The sequence below is a fragment of the Lates calcarifer genome, linkage group LG7_2 (assembly GCF_001640805.2).
Source record: "Lates calcarifer isolate ASB-BC8 linkage group LG7_2, TLL_Latcal_v3, whole genome shotgun sequence".
Taxonomy (NCBI): Eukaryota; Metazoa; Chordata; class Actinopteri; family Centropomidae; genus Lates; species Lates calcarifer.
In genome coordinates, this window is record NC_066854.1 from 7691593 (window position 1) to 7716557 (window position 24965).

The 24965-nt window shown below is 40.2% G+C and overlaps 2 protein-coding genes and 1 long non-coding RNA gene across 4 annotated transcripts in view; all 3 read left to right on the top strand.

Annotated features, from left to right (window-relative positions):
* Positions 1 to 2173, top strand: part of LOC108872986 (peripheral plasma membrane protein CASK) — a 40173-nt gene extending 38000 nt beyond the window's left edge. The window contains exons 28-29 of the transcript XR_007809035.1: positions 958 to 1122; positions 1355 to 2173. The gene's annotated coding sequence lies outside the window, so the exon portion shown is untranslated. The remainder of the gene's footprint in view (positions 1 to 957; positions 1123 to 1354) is intronic.
* Positions 2174 to 3930: 1757 nt separating this feature from the next.
* Positions 3931 to 6577, top strand: LOC108872947 (nuclear receptor subfamily 0 group B member 1). Of its 2 annotated transcripts, none has more exons than XM_018660876.2 (2): positions 3931 to 4579; positions 5151 to 6577. In XM_018660876.2, the coding sequence occupies exons 1-2, from the start codon at positions 4036 to 4038 to the stop codon at positions 5396 to 5398; spliced, it is 792 nt and encodes a 263-aa protein (XP_018516392.1). In that variant the 5' UTR covers positions 3931 to 4035; the 3' UTR covers positions 5399 to 6577. The 2 variants fall into 2 exon arrangements, with proteins under 2 accessions (XP_018516392.1, XP_018516393.1); XM_018660877.2 differs by having other exon boundaries at positions 5154 to 6577.
* A 1232-nt stretch (positions 6578 to 7809) lies between these two features.
* LOC108872998 (uncharacterized) lies at positions 7810 to 23142 on the top strand. Its single transcript, XR_007809092.1, has 13 exons — positions 7810 to 7927; positions 8835 to 9004; positions 10458 to 10535; positions 10884 to 10945; positions 11178 to 11336; positions 13662 to 13755; positions 17008 to 17372; positions 17725 to 17758; positions 20069 to 20254; positions 21907 to 21984; positions 22321 to 22382; positions 22555 to 22645; positions 22840 to 23142. It is a non-coding gene; the product is annotated as an uncharacterized LOC108872998 (long non-coding RNA).
* The last annotated feature ends 1823 nt before the right edge of the window (positions 23143 to 24965 follow it).

Here is a 24965-nt window from a genome sequence, read left to right on the forward strand (position 1 = left end):
TCACTACGTCAACATGTTGTATTGATACAGTGATCAGTAGAAGTCATTGCAGAGACTGTTTAGTTTTGCAATATCAAAATCAATGTATAGTAAATGTAAAGTTAATTTGTCGCTGGTTACAGCTCAAAGTGGCGTTGAGGTCTTAAAACATATTGAGTTGAACTTCAGGATTCCTGCAGAAGACTGTGCACAAACAAACAATCTCTGGATATCTGTCTCACAGCTCCTGTTTTAACAAGTGAAGATTTGTCTATTGGATTTCTCAATGATCCCTTTTTAATGAGGCTACATTCACGCTACATTCAATGCCATGCCCACAAGGAAAGCATAATGAAGGTCTATAGAAAATCACATTCTTCTCATAAATAACACAACATTGCATTGTTTTCTGTATTCATAATTCCTCTTCTGACACCGTGCCCCGTTCTTTGAAAACTCATTGATATCCTTGTGCAGAAATAAAGCTCAGTTCTAACAGCTGCCAGGCCACGGTTAAGTAACACTGGAAAAGCTAATAAACCGATTTCACTCACAGCTTTCAAGGAGACACAAGTGTCTGGTCATTAAAAGAGGATTGCAGAGTCTCGGTGGAATCTGTTCAGGGCTGCAGGCCCGTGCTGCCGAGTTACCCTTGAGATTTAAAGTAATATGTTTGTGTACATGCACAAGTTAATTAAAAGGTGGCATATTAAAATGTATGCTGCTCTAATTTGCGCCACCAAGACATTTTGTTGTTGGTGAAAGGAGAACATGCCTTCTGACGTTACTACGGCAGTCTTTATCATGTCAAGAAATCGTAAGAAATTCTTAGGTGATTTCCACAATAACAATATCAGCGTTCATGTTACTTGAAACAACTTCAACTTCAAAAGCGTAACATTATTTCACCTCAGTCACAGTTGCAGCTGTTACATTTATACATGATGCTCACGTTTTTGTGCTGTCTTTGTGTTCAAGGGTTGAGTCAATATGGAGGACCACAAATAAGTCTGTCCACACTCTGGTTGCCCTAAAAGCACAACCATAAAAAGTTCTCACCAAGTTCAGAGTAATGAATATCAAAGCAGCAGGCTGAGGTTTGGTCATCAAGGACATGTCGAGTGTCGAGTGGCTTCAAAACCAGTAAGTGATGTAAGAACCTGCACCATACCAGCTGTGTGTAATGAGACCCTACAAGCTGCTGTAAAATAAATATCAATGAATTACTGCATTGAAGGATTACAAAACAACACTTCCTCATTTTAGAGTGGGATCTAGTCATGCATCAGTTTTGGCAAACTAAATAATGATTACTAAATGACATATATGTTTGTGTATTTGTTGTAGAACTATATGTGTATGTTTAACTTTTCAGGTCATTGTCGTGGACTCTAAAACAGAAGGCAGGTGGGCAGAAACCAGAGGGACGACAGAGACCGGGAGGCCAGAGAGACACAAAGACCATTGCTCAGGATAGTGATCAGAAGGCTGGACAGGGACCGGGGCTGAGACAGACACATGACACAGGTCTGGACTGCAGCAACAGTGGGGGCAGTCCTCAATAGTTGGCCACAGAGCTGAAGAACCATGCAGACCACACTTTAAGGACTGACACTTAACAAATGTCATTTACATTCAGAGTGGACAAAAATTAAAACTTCGAATATAATTTGGAGGTGGGGGGCCTCGTGCAGTGTAACACCTCAAGACTGCACGAGTACACACTGTTCTTGGATTTAGAAGCTTGAAGATGAGATGGTGGTGCCCTGTCTGGGTGCTTCCTCAGCTGGTCCACTGCTGCCTCATCAGCCTAATTAGTTACAAGCTGTGACTGCTTAAGCTGGAGGCTAGTCAGGTCAAGCACAGACCGACAACATACAGTACAGACAATGTCATGTATACAGAGTTGGCTCGGAGATCAGTCATAGTCCAGATGAGGACGAGGAACGACTACTTTGCTGTACACTGTGTGTGTATATATATTTATATTTAAACGGGTTGCAGCTGCAAGTCAAGAAAAGTTCTGCAACAGAAAGTAACTGAGATAGATTCAACTTCTTCTCCAACAAACTTTTCTACAATACATATATGTCGTCAAAATGCCAGCTCTCTCTGTTTGTGGATTTCAGCAGAAGGTCTTCTTCTCATAAACTGGCTATAAAGACAAAACTGAAACAAAAGGAGAGGTTTCTGTGTTTTGACTCAAGGTTTTTGTCGGTGCTGGAGCTTGTTTAAGTGCAATATGAAAGCGTGTGAAAGGCCCTGACGATGAATGAAGCTCTTCATATACAACCCTGAGAAATACAGTAAAGGATAATTGGCAAACTTTTATGAAAAGCATCTTAGGTCCTTCAGAATTCTGCATAATATTCATCCCACTTATGTCTCGCAGTGATCTCTGTGGAATCACAATAGTTTGTCTTGGTTTGAATTGAGACGTATGTTTTCTGCGACACTTTGTTACTATAGAAACAGATTCTCGCACAAGAAGAAACATCTGGCCTTGTAAAGTAATTATACTCCGAGGGCAGCTTTCCTTTTATGCTTGTGTCACTCTGCTGCTTCAGACCTATAACTGAGGAAATGGAATCAAACTCTTAATGGCTACATACCTCTGTCGGTGTGATTAGATTCTCTGAGTCAGAAAGCTGTCCTTCACAACGAGACAAAAGAGGATTGTGCTGTGAGACATCTGACAAAAACTGCACGATGGTCTCACATATATTGCGCTTTGATCTAGTCTCAAAATTCCCTTTCATCGCTCACAAGGCTGCACTCGGTCAGACTCCATAAGACATTTTTGAATCAGTGACCACTGTATTTAAACTTGGAAGCTGTCCCTGCTCGCTGAGCCTTGTGTCTTCAACTTTCAGAAATTCTGAAAAACAAGCCAGTGGGTAACTTGATTTTTTTGATAATGTTTTAAAAGTTTTCACAATTCCAAAGAGGTCAGAAAGGATGGGATCACTGATTCCTGAGCTGAAGCAAAACTGAAACTCAAAGAATAAGGCTGTCTCAAATCCTTTTTTTTTTCTTTTTTTCTTTTTTTTTGAGGCTCTGAAGCTTTTTTCGAATCCCTATGTGGATCTAACAGGCAGTAGGTAGGAGGCTGTGATTTCTGTTTGTGCTGATTTATTGAAACCGATCTCACATTATCTGGAGTCTATCCTGCCCTCTGAAACCAATCTGCAAGACTTTGCTTTGCATAGACAAACAGGACTTAGCACGCTCCCCATCTGACATCATGCAACACTCTGATTCAAAACACCTCAAATTAGGCCTCAGAGGCTGAGCAGAGGGGATTCTTCCTCAGAATGCACAATGCCCCTCCCTGTGTGCTGGTCTCTTGCAGTCATTGCAAACAAGCACTTGTTGTTTGTAATATATCTGACTGATGTTTCAGGCATGTAAACACAGACAGGGCTGTGAAATCAAGTCTTGATCAGCCCTGATTTTACCTATTAGTAATCCTATTTGAATGTTGCACTTAGACATATTTAGACATGGCATAAGACTGGATGCTGGCTCATCTCTCTTTCACAATTAAGGCTTAACATATCAATATAGTCAATTAAAATCACTAAATTTAATGTTAACTGATATCAAATATAATGAATACAACACTGATTGAATATATTGGAGATTAACCTCCCCAGATTCAGTTTGCTAACAGTTATTTTTAAGGCTAGCGTTGGGTTACTCTTTCTCTTTACCAACATGGAAATAATCTGCACATAACCCTTTAATGCATTGATCTATATCATATTTTTAATTTAAAAACATATAATTATGTAATGAAAAGTAACACCTGCATATGTTTATAGTGTTTTTATCAATCTGCTAATGTTTGAGTTAGTGTTGCACACCTGCTGCTAGATTGCTATGCTTTTATTGTGAAAATGTTCACCGGACGCGGTTTTTTTTTTTTTTTTTTTTTTTTTTTTTTTTTTTTTTTTTGCGTATTTAGGGAGGGCTGGTGCCCAAAGTCTAGTCTATAAAAAAAGATGATAATCAAGTAAACGAGGTCATAATCAGTCGGAGGCTTTGAGGAGCGTCATGTCGTGTTGTGAGTGTCCAGGCAGCGAGGACACAGCGCAGTGCAGCATCCTCTACAGCATCCTCAACAGAGGCGCCGCGCGCCCGCAGCGGCGGCTGGAGACGACCGCCGCGCACCGGATGTGCTCCTGCGCGTCCAAGAGGAAACTGGTGTCCATTCGGGCACCGCAGCTAGTTTTCAAAGCGGCCTCCGAGGTGCTCGTGAAAACTTTCCGCTTTGTGAAGAACGTGCCGTGTTTTCGGGGTCTGCCGGCGCAGGACCAACTGCGGCTCGTGCGCAAGAGCTGGGCGCCGCTGCTGGTTTTGGGCATGGTGCAGGACTCCGTGGACTTCGACACGGTGGAGAGGCAGCAGCCCAGTCTGTTACACCGGATTTTAACGCACAGCAGGGAGCGACAGCAGCGCGCTCCGGCCGAGACTCAAGACCCCGGGGTGCCCGTCGGCGACGTGGAGGGGATCAAAATGTTTCTGGTCAAGTGCAGAGGACTGAGGATCAGCGTTAAAGAGTATGCGTTCCTGAAGGGAGCAATACTGTTCACCCCGGGTAAGAAACAGTACTCAGCTGTCAGTGTTTACCGCATAACACCAGTAAAAGTTGGTCACTGATAGTCTGACTCTAATCTACTACATTAGTTGTCACTGTATAGTCTCACTGTAATATGATGTTATACTGTTGCCTTCTGTGTCAGGATAGGGGGACTTTTTAATCATGAGATTAACTATAGCGTCTGTTGTATATTAGATTATTCTCATCTCATTTCCAGGCTCTCTTTATATATATATATATATATATATATATATATATATATATATATATATATATATATATGGATATTTGGGCATATGGGTCTATCTTTAGTCTCTATCATTTATATTTATTTTCATACATAAGTCTATCTTGCATTGTTTGTTATTTACATACTTCATAATGTTTGTGATTCATGTGAAGTGAAGTGGCAGCTCCCTTTGGGATTTGATTTGATCATTCTTATAGATATAATATTGTAGGTGAATTGCATAGTAGGGTGTTGTCATTGGTAACTTCATCATGCTAGGGTAACAAATTATTTTAACAACTGTAATTGACTGTTTAATAATAAGTTTCTGTCCCGCAGAAGTGACGGAGCTGGAGTGTCGGGAGTACATCCGGGCGCTCCAGAAGGAGGCAGAGCGCGCGCTGTACGAGCACGTGCGGACGGCACACCGGGGAAACGTCAGCCGGTTCAGCAGACTGCGCGGCGTCCTGAACACGCTGCGGTCCATGGACCCAGGCGCTGTGGCAGGACTCTTCCTCAGACCAGTGACTGGGACGAGCTGCGTAGATGAACATGTGCTGGCTTTGTTTAACGAGAGGAAGAATTAAAAAAAAAAAAAAAAAAGAGGAAGAAGTCCAGATTATTTCCTTTAACAGCCACCATAATCATCACTATTCGCTTCATGTTACATATTTTTATTATTTATTATCACAATGTGTGGAGTCAAGAACACAAATACAGGGACATTCACCACTAGTTGTGTGCATCAATTGGGCTACACTGGTGGTTTGGGCTCCATCTCTCTCCTCGTTCAACGCCTCATTTCTCTTCTTCTTCCTCCTGCTCCCAGGTGGCAGAGGATGCTGTTAACCTGGGAAATACCGGCCTGAATTAAACCACGCTAAATGATGGAACTGTGTTAACATTTCATGCTGATTCACCTCCCCTGATGCACACTTATTTCCCATCCTTGTCTTCATTTGAAGATTTTATTGTAACATTTGATATATCTGTTGATATAAGTCTCCCAATTTCCCAGAGCTGAGGGGTTATTATTTGGACAGATATTGTTGTATCCCTTTGAAAAATAGCGTTAGCATATTGAAAAAGTTTAATCACAAGTATTGAGCTTGTTCTGTCCAGGCTTTACTTCCCTCCAGATGCAGCCTCTCAAGGCAGCAATAGACATTTAAGCTTAGCCTTGAGTATTAGCACCACAATCTTCCATGCTTTTTCCCTGTCAGCCACTGAATCTAACACCAGCTAAGCTTGTCTGAGATCACCGCAGTATCACAAACAAACAAGAGACTGCTTAATTAAGTTTTTAACAGCACATTTCAATATGTTTGTCTTAAGTTTCCTTATGTTTTTTGTTTGTATATATATGATATATATATATTATCCCCACTTGAATATCTTTACATCCAGTAACCATTTTAAGTATTTGTACATGCTATTTAATAACTTACAATATCAACAAAAACATTTTTAAAATTGCAAATTTGCAATTCGACCATAGCATTGTTGTCAACAGAGTGGCATTACAGAATTATAGAATTTGGCTGGTGTGTATAGAAATGCTATGGATGTTTTTGTTTTGTTTTTTTTCACCCCCACTGTACAGATACAAATTAACCATCCTGTTACATTGTTGTATTCAATATGTAGACCTTTATATGTGATTGTGTGGAGAAACTTTTTCTATTATTTATTGATACTTTTTATTAATTTACTTGTGACCTGACCAAAATACCCCATTTGTCTGATTAAAGATTATATCATGACAATATCTGAAAATCATGCCTTCTTATTCTGACCAAAAAAGTGAATACAAATTGCCTGTATGTATTGTTTGAGCATGCCTTTAACACAAGCTCTAGTCCATGTTCCATATATTATTCTTTCAGGGTTTCTACCTAGTATTGGAAAATAAATTGCCATGTAATGGTCTATCGGCCTCAACTAAGCAGCTGCTGCAAAAGTTACTGCTGGAGCTGTACCTATGTACACCAGCTGTGATTTCACTGCTTTGACAAACCATAACGGTTCATTTTTAACAAAGGCCTGGGTATGTGGAGTTTCAAAGATCTAATGGTGCCTTCACACAAAATCAACAAAATGGGATTTGGGAGAATTCACATTATTCCAAGATGGTAAAATTTGCAGGTCGGGAACGGGAACTGTAATCACGGTTTGAACGATGGCATCATGAAAGACGCCATCCAGTAGCATTATGGGAAATGTAGGAGCAGGGATTCTGGAAATCAAGAGGCTAAAACTCATTATCTCTAATCTGTCTCTAACAAGTCTGTAAACTTTATGAAAAAAGTAAATATCTGAAGGGACAATTTAAAAATGCACAAACTCAAAGTCATTTCACAAGTTATGGAAGAAAAGCCTGTCACAGTATAACATCTAAATTACTCAGTAATTTAATCTGGATGAGCCACACGTGTGACAAAATGTCAGTTTTGGGGGGGGTGGGGGTGTAGCAGTGGTTCGATGAAATACTCCTCCAGCATTAAAATCAGATGTATTTAGCACTGATTCTGAATCCCTTTAGAAGCGTGAACACCTCCCCTTCATCTCAGGTAGGGAAAATATATATTGGCTATACCACACACTATTTATGCATAATGACGTAAGAAAATGCTGAGCTTGGCATTCCAAGTGTCCCTACCTCTCCACAATATATGAGTCTCACGGGTACATGTGATGGATTTTTAACCTCTCTTTATAATGTATATATGGGTTCTAACCTCGACATATATTGCACAGTTTTTTTAAATTAACCTTCCAAAGTACTTGCATAGTGTTTTATAATTTTAAAAAAATGGTTCGATATTTAACATTTTGTGAAAACGCACCTTTAACTGTGTCCTAAAGTGTTTTGGTGCTTAAATGTGTTTACCGTCTCAGTCTCAGATTCGCAATAGTAGTAGAGCATCTTCCTGTTAGCTGACGTATGTCGTCATTGGTCACGACGTGGCTCGTCATTGGTCACGAGCTTCTGGGAGGAGCTGTTCAGAGAGGCGAATCAGATATGAACCACGTTCAAATCATTGCCTCTGTTTGCCAGTAGTGCGAGGGAACGTCGCCACCGAGGTCCGGATGCTTAAAGTTTTTATCGAGCACAGGTGAGATGCTAAAACAAACTCTGGAGCTGTTTTTGTGTCGAACACGGGTCAGATGCTAAAACAAACTCTGGAGCTGTTTTTTGTGGAGCTGTTCTGTGGCGGCGGCGAGGTGAGGCTAATGCTGGTGTTAGCATTCTGGGAGGAGAATGCTAACACCCAGGTGTTAGCATTACCATGCTAACACGTGGCATGGGTGTTAGCATTAGCATTAGTAGCAAGCGTTAACATTAACGTTAGCATCAACATAGAGCGTTAGCATTAGCCTTATCGTTTGAGGATGTTTTTGGCGATGTTCCCTTTTTGGCACGTTTTTGTTTGTTTGTGTTAAAGTGTGTTTGTGTTTCTGTGGCTAATGCGTCCCTGCCACGTTGTTGCCAAGCGTTTATTAGTCTGTTTGTCTACAACTGTTTGCATCTCTGTACCATCACTAGCACGCCATTAGCATACCGTAGCATTTTACTGCTTCTTTGTAGTTTGTAGCTCCAGCTTGGTCATTGTAAGTCAGTTTATGGTGGATTATCGTCGTCACGTTTCTTCTAGTTGCGGGTCTAGCGGTTTTCAGTGTGGCATTGATCATTTTGCAATTTAGTTTTTTGCCTCGTTGGCGTGTCTTTGTAGTAGTAATCTATCCACAGCCATTCATTGATCCCCTCACCATTTGTTTGTGGTGACTGTGACTGAAATTATTATAAAAACGATTTTAAAAATGGCTTTCCTCTCTGAGATCAATGAAGTCATATTGTAGTAACATGATGAATTTATTCACCTCAAAAGTCAAAGTGTGATTGTTGGTTGAAGTGTTTAGTTTTCAGTGTTGTATTTTTCTATACTGTTCAGGTTTTGGAGATGAACTATTCTTTATTAATGAGGTTCTTTGTTTTTCATGCCTTGTACTTGTGTTTTCCAGGTTCAGATGCTGCAGCCTGGACACAAACACCAGCTCACACCTTAAAAAGCAAACAGAGGCCTGGACTACGAAGGGAGTTTAACCCACTCTGATTTAACTCGGGTTATCAAGGAATGTCGGGGTTGACAGACGTCGGCTGCCTACTGACGGTGAAGATGTCCGTAAGTTGAGTCAGTGTTGACTTAATTCTCTGATGAAGAGCGCACGTTAATTCTGTGGGTTTACGAGGAATTTAAAGAGACTCTAACGACACAATGTAAAACCGCAGCTGTCAACAAAGCCAGGGAGACTGGTCACACGTTCTCTGGATTCTTAATCTGTAATATGAGGTGTAAGGACACGGAAAATATGTGATGGTTTTTCAGATACTTGGATTACAGTCAACACGTGGGTCACATGTTTGAGAATGAGCTGTTACTCACTGTGAATGACGATCTGCCTGGAACACTGTGGCTGTATACGTATGAATGTAATGCTGTTATGTTGAGTATGAACTTGATGTTAACAGTATTTCAGCCTCAGTGGAAATCTGAATGAAATATAAAGATTCTATAAAGTGGTTCACATTTGCTATCATTAATACTGCATGTGTTGGTTTGATATAGTAGTAGTGTCATTTAATATAGTACTGTCATCCAGTAGTCTTGTCTAGTCTGTTCAGCTGCTGTTGTAGTTGTCTAATAGTCTCACGTCCTCTGCTGTCTTGCATCTCTCTGCCAGTGTGTTCCACAAAGGTTACTGTGCTTCATTATCAACTGTAAACCTCTGACTCACCTTTGTGCACTGTACTACAATTACAACAGTCTGTCAGGACAATAATAGCCCTAACCCCATTTAAAGGATTATTGAAATCGATAATATGCAACAGTAATGATGCTAAATTCTGCTGCTTGACTGTGAGAAAGAAAAATTACAAATTTGAAAAATTGAAGGTGGAAAATGCGGAGCATAAAAAACACCATTTATTGGTGGGTGTGGGGAGTGACGGTCTTTAGACAATCCCTGTCCTTTGGAGTCAGCCTCTCTCTGTTGTTGTATCCACCTGTGGGGCGGTACTTAGGTAGAAGTAGCAGTTTAGAGATGCAGCATTAATTACCCCGGGTAAAACCTATCCACTTTTCATAGTATAGATTAACTGGGATGGTACATCTGATGTCACCACGTCATAACCCAGAAACTTTGTTTAGTAGTACAGGCCTCTGCTCTGTATTTAATATAATAATGACTGATTAATCATATCAGAATACATAAAAACGTACATAATAATAATATGTATAATACATAAAAACTCTAAATAGTTGTGAGGTAATTTTCTGTGTGTGAAGTATAATTAAAAATAGCACAAGTTAAAATCCTGCTTTCAAAAATGTACTTAAATGAAAGTTTTTAAGGTTCCATGTGATTTGTCAAATATTTATTATGATTGGTTCTCAAAGATGTAATACTTTGTCTTGTCATATGTGACAGCTCATTTTCTGAGACACTCCTCTAATGTTTGGAAAATGTTGTGGTTCAGCTGTAATGTTGAATATTTTTCTGTGTTTTCATGGTTAAGCTGTTGATGAACAGGTCACGGTGTATTGATCATTGTGCTTTGTATGTTTCTCTCTTTATGTCCTCCAGGTGTCTCCACTTCACGTCCACGATCAGAGAATCTTTGAACAATGAAGGAATTGTTTAGACCAGGACAGAGGCCTCCAGGTAATTCACAAACAGCTTCATCACCTGTCCAACACAGAGCACTGGTGTTAAATTATATATCATCTTGGTTATGTGTCTCTCATTTTGTCTGCATCTCTTGACCAAATTTAGTTAAAATTTATCTTACGATGGAGAAATAAACATTTCAATCCACTGCTGTTGTGACTTCTCCAGTCAGAGCAGCTTCTTCTGTGTTTGTGTAGAAAACAAATGTAACTGATGAATCCAGAACAAGAAGAATTTAGTGTCTTTTACTTCTATCGAGCGTTCAATACCCAGAAACGCTTTTATGTTGATGTGTTAAAAGTTACATGTTTATATGAATGTTTGTTGTGTTTTTCTCCACAGAATTCAAAGTTCAACCATTAAATCACAGAGAGAAGAGACAGACATGAAGATGTTTCCAGAAGGTCAGTGTTGATTTTTTAGTCTGACTCTGTCATTCTCTCAGCTGCAGTTTGACAGAAAATATAAAACTTTAGAACAGAATAGAAACTTCAAAATGTATTAGTCGAAGAGAATATAATTGTGTCTATCTGGTCTCATATAGTGTAGTTTAGTCTTCTTCTTGTCTCTTATTAATTATTTTTTGTAAAGTTTAAGCTGTTGATTTTTCTCTGTTTCATAACGCCCTACGTACAGGTCTCTGAAACGCCACCAGTGCCGTCAGTTTCACAAGAACAGCTTCTGACGTCGCGTATCGATGGTTATCCCGTAACGTCACGGAGTCAAGAGCGCTTGGACAGGTGTTCACAGAACCTGTAAACCAAAGCTGGGGCTCTCGCACTTTGTCTGCATCAGGTAAGATTACAACTGGCAGTCCCTTTTCTTTTAGTGTTTGCATTTGTTTGTACAGCGTCAAAATTTACTGGCAAAGGTGATCTTTAAGTGTCCAAGCTCAGCAGTAGTTGTCTTATATAGTAGTATCATGTCCAACAGACAGAATCACTTCTGTCTCTAACTGACACTCCACTGAAATCAACCCGACTCTACTGATCTCAAAGGACAAAACTTTTGACACTTTACTGTGACATTGAGTATTTTTAACTGTTTTCCATGCCTTAGTATTTTATGACATTTGTTTTTGAGTGTTGTCCATGCCTTATTATACTGTGACATTATTTAAGTGTTGTTGGGTGTTTTTCCACTGTTTGTTATGCCTTGCTGTACTGTGACATTTTTTGAGTGTTTTTCATGCCTTACTGTACTATGATGTTTTTTGACTGTTTTACTGTTTGTTCATGCATTACTGTACTGTTACAGTATTTGAGTGTTTGTGACTGTTTTTCCATTGTTTTTCATGCTTTACTGTACTATGACCTTTTTTGAGTGTTTATTACTGTTTTTCATGCCTTACTGTACTATTACAATATTTGAGTGTTTGTGACTGTTTTTCCATTGTTTTTTTTACGCCTTACTCTACTATGACAGTATTTGAGTGTTTTTCTCTGTTTTTCCATTGTTTTTCATGCTTTACTCAAGCTTTACTTAAGCAGGCAAGTTGGACAATGCGTGGCAGAACAGATGGACCAACAATGTCTGCCATTCGCTCGTCTAGAGTGGCTGCTTTTAGACCAATCAGAGCGCAGTGGGCTCACAATGAGGTGCAGAGACCAGAGGGAGGGGGAGAGGAGGGGCTTTTAAGAATTTGAATAATTTTAACAAAATAAAATGACCATATCTTCATTGATATGAATCCAAAGTAATGCAGTGATGTATTTGTGCTTTTGCTTTTGCTCACATGTTAAGAGTTGATTTTAAAGCGGTGACAAATGTTTTCTCACTAAAAAATTTCAGTAATTATCACAATAAATGTCTGTGTTTATGGTCAGAACATGACAAACACTTGCCAAAAAGTAGAAGTTTTTACAAACCTGAGGTAGAAAATCTAACATAGCAAATCTAAAACCTAACTTGTGCAAGAGGAATCTCATAGTTTTATGGACATTATACAATAAATGTGCATTAATGTTCTCGTTGTCTCTAAGCTAATCAGTGAGCGGAACATGAGGTCGTCTGACAGTACATGATGATGTCTGATTAGGAGCATCAGCTCGAGTAATGTGGGTGTTCTATGGCACCAAGCTTAGCCAGAAAACAAACCTCTCATTGTCACTGCTGATCTTTTTTTCCCACCCACAGCTGCAGTCACAAGGTTTCACTAGTGACAGGGAAAGAAAGAGTAGCTGGACACATTCTGCATAATCAGGTGAGATGTAATTAGAAAGGAGGATAGGAGTGAGGGGCTTCATGCTGCAAGAAGCCAGTTGAGGTGGTTTAAGCATTTTTCTGATGATGATGATGATGCACAGTGAGAAAAAGCTTTTATAAAAACACAAGAAAATGTATTTTTGTAAGTAATATTAGCTCACATGATGGTGTGCAGGTAGTGGTGATCATTTAACAGAAATCAATTAACCAATCAATAATCATTTCTTGTTTTGGGGCGGCACGGCGGTGCAGCAAGATGGAGGTTGGAACCGTGGTTCACCCAGGTATTTTGTGTGTGGAGTCTACAGTCTCCCTGAGTACTCTGGCTTTCTCCAGGTTAGGTTACTTGGTGAAGGTGGGTGTGAATAGCTGTTAGTCTCTATATGTCAGCTCTGCCATAAACAGCTCTGCAAATCAAATTAGGACCGCGACTAATGGTTATTGATTACTGCTAATTATTTTCTCAATTAATCATTGAATCATTTTGTTCATAAAAAGCCCCACAGCCAAAATGAATGAATGAAAACCTGCAGATTAACTGATCATTACAGCTCCAATTTAAATATTTAAAAATGACACTGACAGTGACACCTTAGGTTCTGAGAAAGTTTACAGGCCATTTTTATTCAGTAAACAGTTCATCAAAGATTTAAAAAATGTGAATTAAATCAGAAGGGGTACAGTCCCACCACCAAGTTATAAATAACAGCAGAGGATAAAAAGATAAGGCTTAATATCCAGCAGAATTGATCTCGGCACAAACAGGTTAGTGTGTAATAAAGAGCAACAGAGGTGTGCTTTAGCGTGTGTTCTCAGTTGCCAAGTAAAATAAGAGTTCTTCCAGCTTAGTGGCTCAATAGGGAAACAACTGCCTGATTAAATAAGAATGTGTTCTGTGTCTGCTTGACGAGTCAGATAACGACGACGAGGTGGAGAAGATACAGCAGCTGACCGTATCCAAACACACGGACAGAGGAGCGCTCTGTAGACCATCTGTCGCAGCAAACAGGTGTGTGTCATGCTTCCCGGCAACTGCAGCAGCAACAGGATGATGCTTTTTCTGTTTGGAGACTGGTAACGCTGAATGCACGTACAACAAAGCTAAGCTAAAGAGCACATAGAGAGACATACAGTAGAGGGTGTATTTGTTTACAGTCACTTAAAAAAGCAAGAATATGCAAATCCTCAAAACTGAAGCTCGAAAAAGTACTTAACAATTCCACAGTTATCAAAATAATCTGTCTGTAACAGATTGATCTGGGAGGTTAAAACAAACACTAAAAACGATTTGCGTGCACCATCCGCCCCAGGTCTCTCACAGCAACAGAGAGAGACCCTCTGCCCTCTTGACCTGACTTGTGACCTCGGCACTGACAACACACACGAAACAGCCAGAGCAGATTAAGTTAGGATAATCGTGGCAACACTCACCAACTCGAAGTGTGTGTGCGCTGCACGCGCCTGTCATTCAAATCAATATTTATGCCATGGAAAAACTAAACAGATGAAGCCTTTGTGGAGAGCCAAAGAGCCGAGACACCACCACCACAATGAAATGAAGGGTGAGATTTTTTATCTCTGCTAGTGAACCTTATGAATGAGTTTGTGGATTTATAAAAGAGGTTATTTGACTTATATTAGGCTTTGAAAGGTGCAGTTTAAAGGGTTTTTGCAAAGGAGAAGCAGGCGGATCTGTAAGTTTGGGGGTCAGGAAAAAAGGACAGAAGTTAAAGCAGAGGATGAAATAAAACCCTCATGGGATGGGGACAGCTGCTGTGGCTCGTGCTCACACACAGAGTTTCCACTGTCTCCCTGTCTTCATGGATTCACCAGAGAACCGACAACTAGTGGGAGCTTGTGTTTTGCTCAGGCCTCCTTCACTCCAAAGCAAACTGCCTCTCCTCTCGCTTAAAAACATTTCCCAACAGTATTTCGTCTCCGTAAGATAACAAACAAGCCAAGAGCATCGAGCATTGAAGGAGCCACAATGTACACAAAACTATATTATAGATGTTGGGGGGAGCGCGCAGGGGCGTGCACGGTCACTGCAAACCAACATCGTCACGACCTCCCTGCAGCTTTCCCCTACACCAACCTGTGTCAAGACAAGTCCGCTCGGTTAACGCGGTACGCAGGTATTCACCTGGCCAGCGCCGCCGCCGTCAAGTTAGAGAGAGTGACGAGACGACTTCCGTTTTGACGGAGTTTCAAAATAAGAGGCCGAAAGTGTATGTCATCATTGGTCACGACGTGGCTCGTCATTGGTCACGAGCTTCTGGGAGGAGCTGTTCAGAGAGGAGAGGCAGATATGAACCACGTTTGTAGCATTGCTTCTGTTTGCCAGTAGTGCTAGGTCTGCATGCTTAAACTTTTTGTCGAACACAGGTGAGATGCTAAAGTCTGGAGCTGTTTTTGTCAACAGGGTGAGATGCTGCGAGGCAATTAGCATTAGTAGCAAGCGTTAATGTTAACGTTAGCATAAACGTGGAGCGTTAGCATTAGCCTTATCATTTAACAATGTTTTTTGGTGGGGTTTCCTTCTTGGCGTCGTTTTTGTTTGTTTGGGTTAAAGTGTGTTTGTGTTTATGTGGCTAAGGCGTGCCTGCCACGTTGTTGCCAACTGTTTTTAGTCTGTTCGTCTGTTTGCATCTCTGTACCATCAGTAGCACGCCATTAGCATACCGTAGCATTTTACTGCTTCGTTTGTAGTTTGTAGCTCCAGCTTGGTCATTGTAAGTCAGTTTACTGGTGGATTATCGTCGTCACGTTTCTTCTAGTTGCGGGTCTAGCAGTTTTCAGTGTGGCATTGTGATGGTTTTTCAGATACTTGGATTAGTGTCAACACGTGGGTCATATGTCTGAAATTGAGCTGTTACTCACTGTGAATGATGATCTGCCTGGAACACTCTGGCTGTATATGTATGAATGTAATGCTGTTATGTTGAGTATGAACTTCATGTTAACAGTATTTCAGCCTCAGTGGAAATCTGAATCTGGATGAAATATAAAGATTCTATAAAGTGGTACACATTCGTATTTCCCATCATTAATACTGCATGTTTTGGTCTGATACAGTAGTAGTGTCATTTAATATAGTACTGTCATCCAGTAGTCTTGTCTGGTTTCTTTGTAAATTTAGTGTCCTTTACTTCTATCTCTACAGTTTGAAGTTCAATACCCAGAAACACTTTATTTTGATGTGTTAAAAGTTACATCTTTATATTAATGTTTATTGCATTTTTCTGCACGGAATACTGGCTGGATTGCAGCGTGACCCAGCGAAGCTGCGTCAAGTTAGAGAGAGTGACGAGACGACTTCCGTTTTGACGGCGTTTCAAAATAAGAGGCACAAAGTGTATGTCGTCATTGGTCACGTGCTTCTGGGAGGAGAGACAGATATGAACCATGTTTGTAGCATTACCTCTGTTTGCCAGTACTGCTAGGTCCGGATGCTTAAACTTTTTTTCAAACACGGGTGAGATGCTAAAACAAATTCTGGAGCTGTTTTTGTCGAACACGGGTGAGATTGAACGGTGGGCACACCTGCGGCTCCGAGGCAATTAGCATTAGTAGCAAGCGTTAATGTTAACGTTAGCATAAACGTGGAGCGTTAGCATTAGCCTTATCATTTAACGATGTTTTTTGGTGGGGTTTCCTTCTTGGCGTCGTTTTTGTTTATTTGGGTTAAAGTGTGTTTGTGTTTCTGTGGCTAAGGCGTCCCTGCCACGTTGTTGCCAACTGTTTTTAGTCTGTTCGTCTGTTTGCATCTCTGTACCATCAGTAGCACGCCATTAGCATACCGTAGCATTTTACTGCTTCGTTTGTAGTTTGTAGCTCCAGCTTGGTCATTGTAAGTCAGTTTATGGTGGATTATCGTCGTCACGTTTCTTCTAGTTGCGGGTCTAGCGGTTTTCAGTGTGGCATTGATCATTTTGCAATTTAGTTTTTTGCCTCGTTGGCGTGTCTTTGTAGTAGTAATCTATCCACAGCCATTCATCGATCCCCTCACCATTTGTTTGTGGTGACTGTGACTGAAATTATTATAAAAACGATTTTAAAAATGGCTTTCCTCTCTGAGATCAATGAAGTCATATTGTAGTAACATGATGAATTTATTCACCTCAAAAGTCAAAGTGTGATTGTTGGTTGAAGTGTTTAGTTTTCAGTGTTGTATTTTTCTATACTGTTCAGGTTTTGGAGATGAACTATTCTTTATTAATAAGGTTCTTTGTTTTTCATGCCTTGTACTTGTGTTTTCCAGGTTCAGATGCTGCAGCCTGGACACAAACACCAGCTCCCACCTTAAAAACCAAACAGAGGCCTGGACTACGAAGGGAGTTTAACCCACTCTGATTTAACTCGGGTTATCAAGGAACGTCGGGGTTGACAGACGTCGGCTGCCTCGATCTGCGTTAACTACGGCGACGGTGAAGATGTCAGTAAGTTGAGTCAGTGTCGACTCAATTCTCCGATGAAGAGCGCACGTTAAATCTGTGGGTTTACGAGGAATTTAAAGAGACTCTAACGACACAATGTAAAACCGCAGCTGTCAACAAAGCCAGGGAGACTGGTCACACGTTCTCTGGATTCTTAATCTGTAATATGAGCTGTAAGGACACAGAAAATGTATGTATGAATGTAATGCTGTTATGTTGAGTATGAACTTCATGTTAACAGTATTTCAGCCTCAGTGGAAATCTGAACCTGGATGAAATAGAAATATTCTATAAAGTGGTACACATTCATATTTCCCATCATTAATACTGCATGTTTTGGTCTGATACAGTAGTAGTGTCATTTAATATAGTACTGTCATCCAGCAGTCTTGTCTGGTTTCTTTGTAAATTTAGTGTCCTTCTATCTCTATCTGTACAGTTTGAAGTTCAATACCCAGAAACACTTTATTTTGATGTGTTAAAAGTTACATGTTTATTGCATTTTTCTCCACGGAATTCAAACTTCAACCATTAAATCACAGAGAGAAGAGACAGACATGAAGATGTTTCCAGAAGGTCAGTGTTGATTTTTTAGTCTGACTCTGTCATTATCTCAGCTGCAGTTTGACAGAAAATATAAAACTTTAGAACAGAATTGAAACCTTTTAATAAATTGATAAATTGAAAGCCTTAAAATATCAAGTATAAAATCAACCTTCAAAATTTTGCTTTTTAAATAAATAGTTCTATAAATTAAGTATGAAATCATTTAAAAACACATTAAAAAGAAAAAAAACATGAGCGAATGTTTCCATCACATCCTTAAGCTGTTGATTCAGCGGAAAGAGAATTTTGGGGGGGGATTTGTAGTGTGGTGACGAAAGTGGTTGGAGCAGTTGTCTCGGGATCGTTGATCGTTGGTGTACTTCGCTTGGTGTTCATACTTATGAAGCATTGTGTGACCTGGTTGTGCTGGAGCAGTTTAAAAACTCATTGCCTAGTAATATTGCTACATTTGTTGCGGAACACAAGGTGAAGACCTCTGCTGAGGCTGCTGCGCTGGCAGATGAGTATGTGCTGACTCACCGTGTGGACCATGAGCACAGGGTGCGGACTGAATCTGGTTTCAGGGGCGATAGTAGTAAGTTTCGGCCAGCTGGTAAACGGTGGGAGGAGACGGCCGGTCGTCGCCATACTACGTCAGAAAAGGCCGCCCGGAGTCAATTGTATTATGATTCCAGTAAGAGATGTAATTACTGCAAAGGCAGAGGGCACTGGAAAAATGAGTGTCCCGCAAAGGCTGGACCTAAAGGCGGGTTCAGTAATGCGCAGGTGAAGCCTGTGGCACTTGCTGCTCCGGTCAGGTATTTCAGTGCGGTCGAGTCGCCTGGTAGTATTTCCTCTAGTGTCATCTCTCCCTGTTCCGTTTCTCTCTCTCCCCTTCCTTTCGATACACAGGTAGAAACTGCAGTGAATTGCAGCCCTGGGCAGCGGGATTTCTCAGCGTTTGTGTCTGATGGTCACGTGTCATTGTCAAGAGACACAGGGGCTTTCGATTCCTTTATTGTTAGCTCTGTTCTGCCTTTTTCTCACTGCACTGATACTGGTGATTACATCCTAATGCGGGGAGTGGGGTTAAACATAGTACCTATTCCTGTGTACAAACTGGAGTTGGACTGTGGACTGGTCCAGGGCGACGCGGTGATGGGCGTACGTCCTGCGCTGCCAATCCCAGGCGTGGATGTCATTCTGGGGAATGACCTGGCTGGTCGCCGGGTGTGGGCCGAGGGTCCTCCGCTTCCAGTGGTAACCTCCTCTCCTTCTGTTGCAGAGACACCCGATGAAAGTGCGCAGTGTTTTCCTGGTGTTTTTACAACCTGTGCGGTGACCCGGGCTATGTGCCGCCGGGAGGTAGAGCCGGAAGCCGAACTGAGTGACACAGAGGGGAATGAGGCTCCTTCCGTGTCTGACGTATGTCGTCATTGGTCACGAGCTTCTGGGAGGAGCTGTTCAGAGAGGCGAGTCAGATATGAACCACGTTCGAAACGTCGCCTCCGTTTGCCAGTAGTGCGAGCGAACGTCACCGCCGAACCTCCAGATGCCTAAACTTTTTGTCGAGCACAGGTGGGATGCTAAAACAAACTGTGGAGCTGTTTTTTGTGGAGCTGTTCTGCGGCGACGAGGTGAGGCTAACACCTGGGTGTTAGCATTACTATGCTAACACGTGGCATGGGTGTTAGCATTAGCCTTATCGTTTGAGGATGTTTTTGGCGATGCTCCCTTTTTGGCGTGTTGTTGTTTGTTTGGGTTAAAGTGTGTTTGTGTTTCTGTGGCTAATGCGTCCCTGCCACGTCGTTGCAAACTGTTTTAGTGTGTTTGTCTACAACTGTTTGCATCTCTGTACCATCACTAGCACGCCATTAGCATACCGTAGCATTTTACTGCTTCTTTGTAGTTTGTAGCTCCAGCTTGGTCATTTTAAGTCAGTTTATGGTGGATTATCGTCGTCACGTTTCTTCTAGTTGCGGGTCTAGCAGTTTTCAGTGTGGCATTGATCATTTTGCAATTTAGTTTTTTGCCTCTTTGGCGTTTGTGTGTCTTTATAGCTTTGTGGTAGTAATCTATCCATAGCCATTGATCGATCCCCTCACCATTTGTTTGTCGTGACTGAAATTATTATAAAAAAGATTTTAAAAATGGCTTTCCTCTCTGAGATCAATGAAGTACTATTGTAGTAACATGATGAATTTATTCACGTCAAAAGTCAAAGTGTGATTGTTGGTTGCAGTGTTTAGTTTTCAGTGTTGTATTCTTCTACATTGTTCAGGTGTTGGAGGTGAACTGTTTTTTTTTTTTTTTTGTTTTTTTTGGACTTGTGTTTTCCAGGTTTACTGGTTCAGCTGCTGCAGCCTGGACACAAACACCAGCTCCCACCTTAAAAACCAAACAGAGGCCTGGACTACGAAGGGAGTTTAACCCACTGTGATTTAACTCGGGTTATCAAGGAACGTCAGGGTTGACAGACGTCGGCTGCCTCGATCTGCGTTAACTACGGCGACGGTGAAGATGTCAGTAAGTTGAGTCAGTGTCGACCTAATTCTCGTAATTGTCAGATGACGAGCGCACGTTAATTCTGTCGGTTTTACGAGGAATTTAAAGAGACTCTAACGACACAATGTAAAACCGCAGCTGTCAACAAAGCCAGGGAGACTGGTCACACGTTCTCTGGATTCTTAATCTGTAATATGAGCTGTAAGGACACGGAAAATATGAGATGGTTTTTCAGATACTTGGATTACAGTCAACACGTGGGTCACATGTTTGAGAATGAGCTGTTACTCACTGTGAATGACGATCTGCCTGGAACACTCTGGCTGTATACGTATGAACTTCATGTTAACAGTATGTAACAAGATTCTATAAAGTGGTACACATTCATATTTCCCATCATTAATACTGCATGTGTTGGTATGATATAGTAGTAGTGTCATTTAATATAGTACTATTATCTAGTTGTCTTGTCTAGTCTGTTTTGCTGTTGTTGTTGATGTAGTAGTAGTCTAATATAGTAGTGGTGTTTACCACAGTATTGTCATCTAGTCTGTTGTAGTTGTAGTAGCGTCATTTAATATAGTACTATTATCCAGTAGTCTTGTCTAGTCTGTTCTGCTGTTGTTGTTGTTGTTGAAGTAGTCTAATATAATAGTAGTCTATTATAGTACTGTCATCCAGTAGTCTAGTCTAGTCAGTTCTGCTGCTGTTGTAGTCGTCTAATACAATCGTAGTGTCGTCTAATAGTCTCACGTCCTCTGCTGTCTTGCATCTCTCTGCCAGTGTGTTCCACAAAGCTTACCGTGCTTCATTATCAACTGTAAACCTCTGACTCACCTTTGTGCTACATTTACAACAGCCTGCTGCATTATATTGTCTCTCAGGACAATAGTACCCCCAGCCACATTTAAAGGATTATTGAAATCGATAATATGCAACAGTAATGATGCTAAATTCTGCTGCTTGACTGTGAGAAAGAAAAATTACAAATTTGAAAAATTAAAAGTGGAAAATGCGGAGCATAAAAATCACCATTTATTGGTGGGTGAGGGGAGTGACGGTCTTTAGACAATCCCTGTCCTTCAGAGTCAGCCTCTCTCTGTTGTGCGGTACTTAGGTAGAAGTAGCAGTTTAGAGATGCAGTGTTAATTACCCCGGGTAAAACCTATCCACCTTTTGTGGTACAGATTAACTGGGATGGTACACCTGACGTCACCCTGTTAACCCAGTAACTTCGATTCGTAGTACAGGCCTCTGCTCTGTATTTCATGCGATTAGTGTTGAATAATTACTGATTAATCATGTCAGAAAATAGTAGCAGTTATAATAATACATAAAAACTCTAAATAGTTGTGAGGTAATTTTCTGTGTGAAGTATAATTAAAAATATCACAAGTTAAAATCCTGCTTTCAAAAATGTACTTAAATGAAAGTTTTTAAGGTTCCATGTGATTTGTCAAATATTTATTATGATTGGTTCTCAAAGATGTAATACTTTGTCTTGTCATATGTGACAGCTCATTTTCTGAGACACTCCTCTAATGTTTGGAAAATGTTGTGGTTCAGCTGTAATGTTGAATATTTTTCTGTGTTTTCATGGTTAAGCTGTTGATGAACAGGTCACGGTGTATTGATCATTGTGCTTTGTATGTTTCTCTCTTTATGTCCTCCAGGTGTCTCCACTTCACGTCCACGATCAGAGAATCTTTGGACAATGAAGGAATTGTTTAGACCAGGACAGAGGCCTCCAGGTAATTCACAAACAGCTTCATCACCTGTCCAACACAGAGCACTGGTGTTAAGTTATATATCATCTTGGTTATGTGTCTCTCGTTTTGTCTGCATCTCTTGACCAAATTTAGTTAAAATTTATCTTACGATGGAGAAATAAACATTTCAATCCACTGCTGTTGTGACTTCTCCAGTCAGAGCAGCTTCTTCTGTGTTTGTGTAGAAAACAAATGTAACTGATGAATCCAGAACAAGAAGAATTTAGTGTCTTTTACTTCTATCGAGCGTTCAATACCCAGAAACGCTTTTATGTTGATGTGTTAAAAGTTACATGTTTGTTGTGTTTTTCTCCACAGAATTCAAACTTCAACCATTCAATCACAGAGAGAAGAGACAGACATGAAGATGTTTCCAGAAGGTCAGTGTTTATTCTTTGTAGTCTGACTCTGTCATTTAGAACAGAATAGAAACTTACAAAATTTATTAGTGTAAGAGAATATAATCTGGTGTCATATAGTGTAGTGTAGTTTAGTGTTCTTCTTGTCTCTTATTAATTAAGTTTTCTCTGTTTCATAACACCCTACATACAGGTCTCTGAAACGCCACCAGTGCTGTCGCATATCTCCTAACGCCAGGGAGTCAAGAGCGCTCGGACAGGCGTTCACACTTTGTCTGCTTCAGGTAAGATTACAAGTCGCAGTCCCTTTACCTTTTCCTTTTCCTTTTCCTTTTCTTTTAGTGTTTGCATTTGTTTGTATAGCCTCAAAATTTACTGCCAAAGGTGATCTTTAAGTGTCCAAGCTCATCAGTAGTAGTCGTCTTAGTATCATGTTGTCAGTCTGTCCATCTAAATACTGTTGTTTTCTTTCATCCAGAATCACTTCTGTGTCCGACTGACCCTCTTCCCACTGAAATCAACACGACTCAACTCTACTGTGACATTGAGTATTTTTAAGTGTTTATGATTGTTATGCTTTACTGTATTATGACATTTTTGACTGTTGTTCACTGTTTTGTATGTCTTTTTATTGTGTGACAATAAATTGTGTGTGTATTGTGTTTCCTGTTAGGAAGAGATAGCAGAGGAATGAGAGTAAAGGGATGGGACATGCTTTGGCCCAGCCCTTTACTCAGATAGGACAGTGTAGATGAGCATGGGAATAACATGCAATAAACACTTAGCTGGGGCACATGAGCCTATATGGGCGCCCCGTTTTTTTTTTATTTTATTTTTTTCTGTTTTTTTTCCCATTGACATTTTTTTAATTTTTCCATTCAAATTTTTGACATTTTTCTTTTTTCAATGTAACACTTAAGAATAAAATTTTTCCTCCAAAATTTCTCTTATTTTCTATACAAAAAATGCATTGAATAAAAACCTCTAAACCACACCCCCTTTTATGCAAATGATATTAATTTATACACTAATTTGCATATCAAAATTTTTTTTACCCTGAACCCACCCGTCACCACCCAGCTCGTTGAGTGAGTGGAACTCAGACCGTGTTGCAAGTCGGACCATGAAAAAATTATTTTATTGATGCACTTCAAACCAACAAAACAATACAAAAAACACAATTAAGACAGTTGGGAAGAACACATGAACATAACACACTTGGAACAACACATTAAAACAGTTGGGAAGAACACATAAACATAAGACACTTGCAACAAGACAGTAGAGGGAACACAATTAACACAGTTGAGAGGAACAACGCATTAAAACAGTTGGGAAGAACACATGAACATAAGACACTTGCAACACAACACTAGAAGGAACACAATTAAGACAGTTGAGAGGAACAACGCATTAAAACAGTTGGGAAGAACACATGAACATAACACACTTGCAACAAGACAGTAGAGGGAACACAATTAAGACAGTTGAGATGAACAACGCATTAAAACAGTTGGGAAAATCACATGAACATAACACACTTGCAACAAGACAATAGAGGGAACACAATTAAGACAGTTGAGAAGAACAACGCATTAAAACAGTTGGGAAGATCACATGAACATAAGACACTTGCAACAAGACAGTAGAAGGAACACAGTTGAGAGGAACAACACATTTAAACAGTTGGGAAGAACACATGAACATAACACACTTGCAACAAGACAGTTGAGATGAACAACGCATTAAAACAGTTGGGAAGAACACATAAACATAAGACACTTGCAACAAGACAGTAGAGGGAACACAATTAACACAGTTGAGAGGAACAACGCATTAAAACAGTTGGGAAGAACACATGAACATAAGACACTTGCAACACAACACTAGAAGGAACACAATTAAGACAGTTGAGAGGAACAACGCATTAAAACAGTTGGGAAGAACACATGAACATAACACACTTGCAACAAGACAGTAGAGGGAACACAATTAAGACAGTTAAGATGAACAACGCATTAAAACAGTTGGGAAGATCACATGAACATAACACACTTGCAACAAGACAGTAGAGGGAACACAATTAAGACAGTTGAGATGAACAACGCATTAAAACAGTTGGGAAAATCACATGAACATAAGACACTTGCAACAAGACAGTTGAGAGGAACAACACATTAAAACAGTTGGGAAGATCACATGAACATAACACACTAGGGAGCACACAATTAAGACAGTTGAGACGAACAACGCATTAAAACAGTTGGGAATAACACATGAACATAACACACTTGCAACAAGACAGTAGAAGGAACACAATTAAGACAGCTGAGAGGAACAACACATTAAAACACTTGGGAATAACACATGAACATAACACACTTGCAACAAGACAGTAGAGGGAACACAATTAAGACAGTTGAGAGGAACAACACATTAAAACAGTTGGGAAGATCACATGAACATAACACACTAGGGAGCACACAATTAAGACAGTTGAGAGGAACAACACATTAAAACAGTTGGGAAGATAACCATTAATACAAACACATTAACATAAAGAATTCCAAAAAAATAAAATAACAACACACAACATTGTCACAA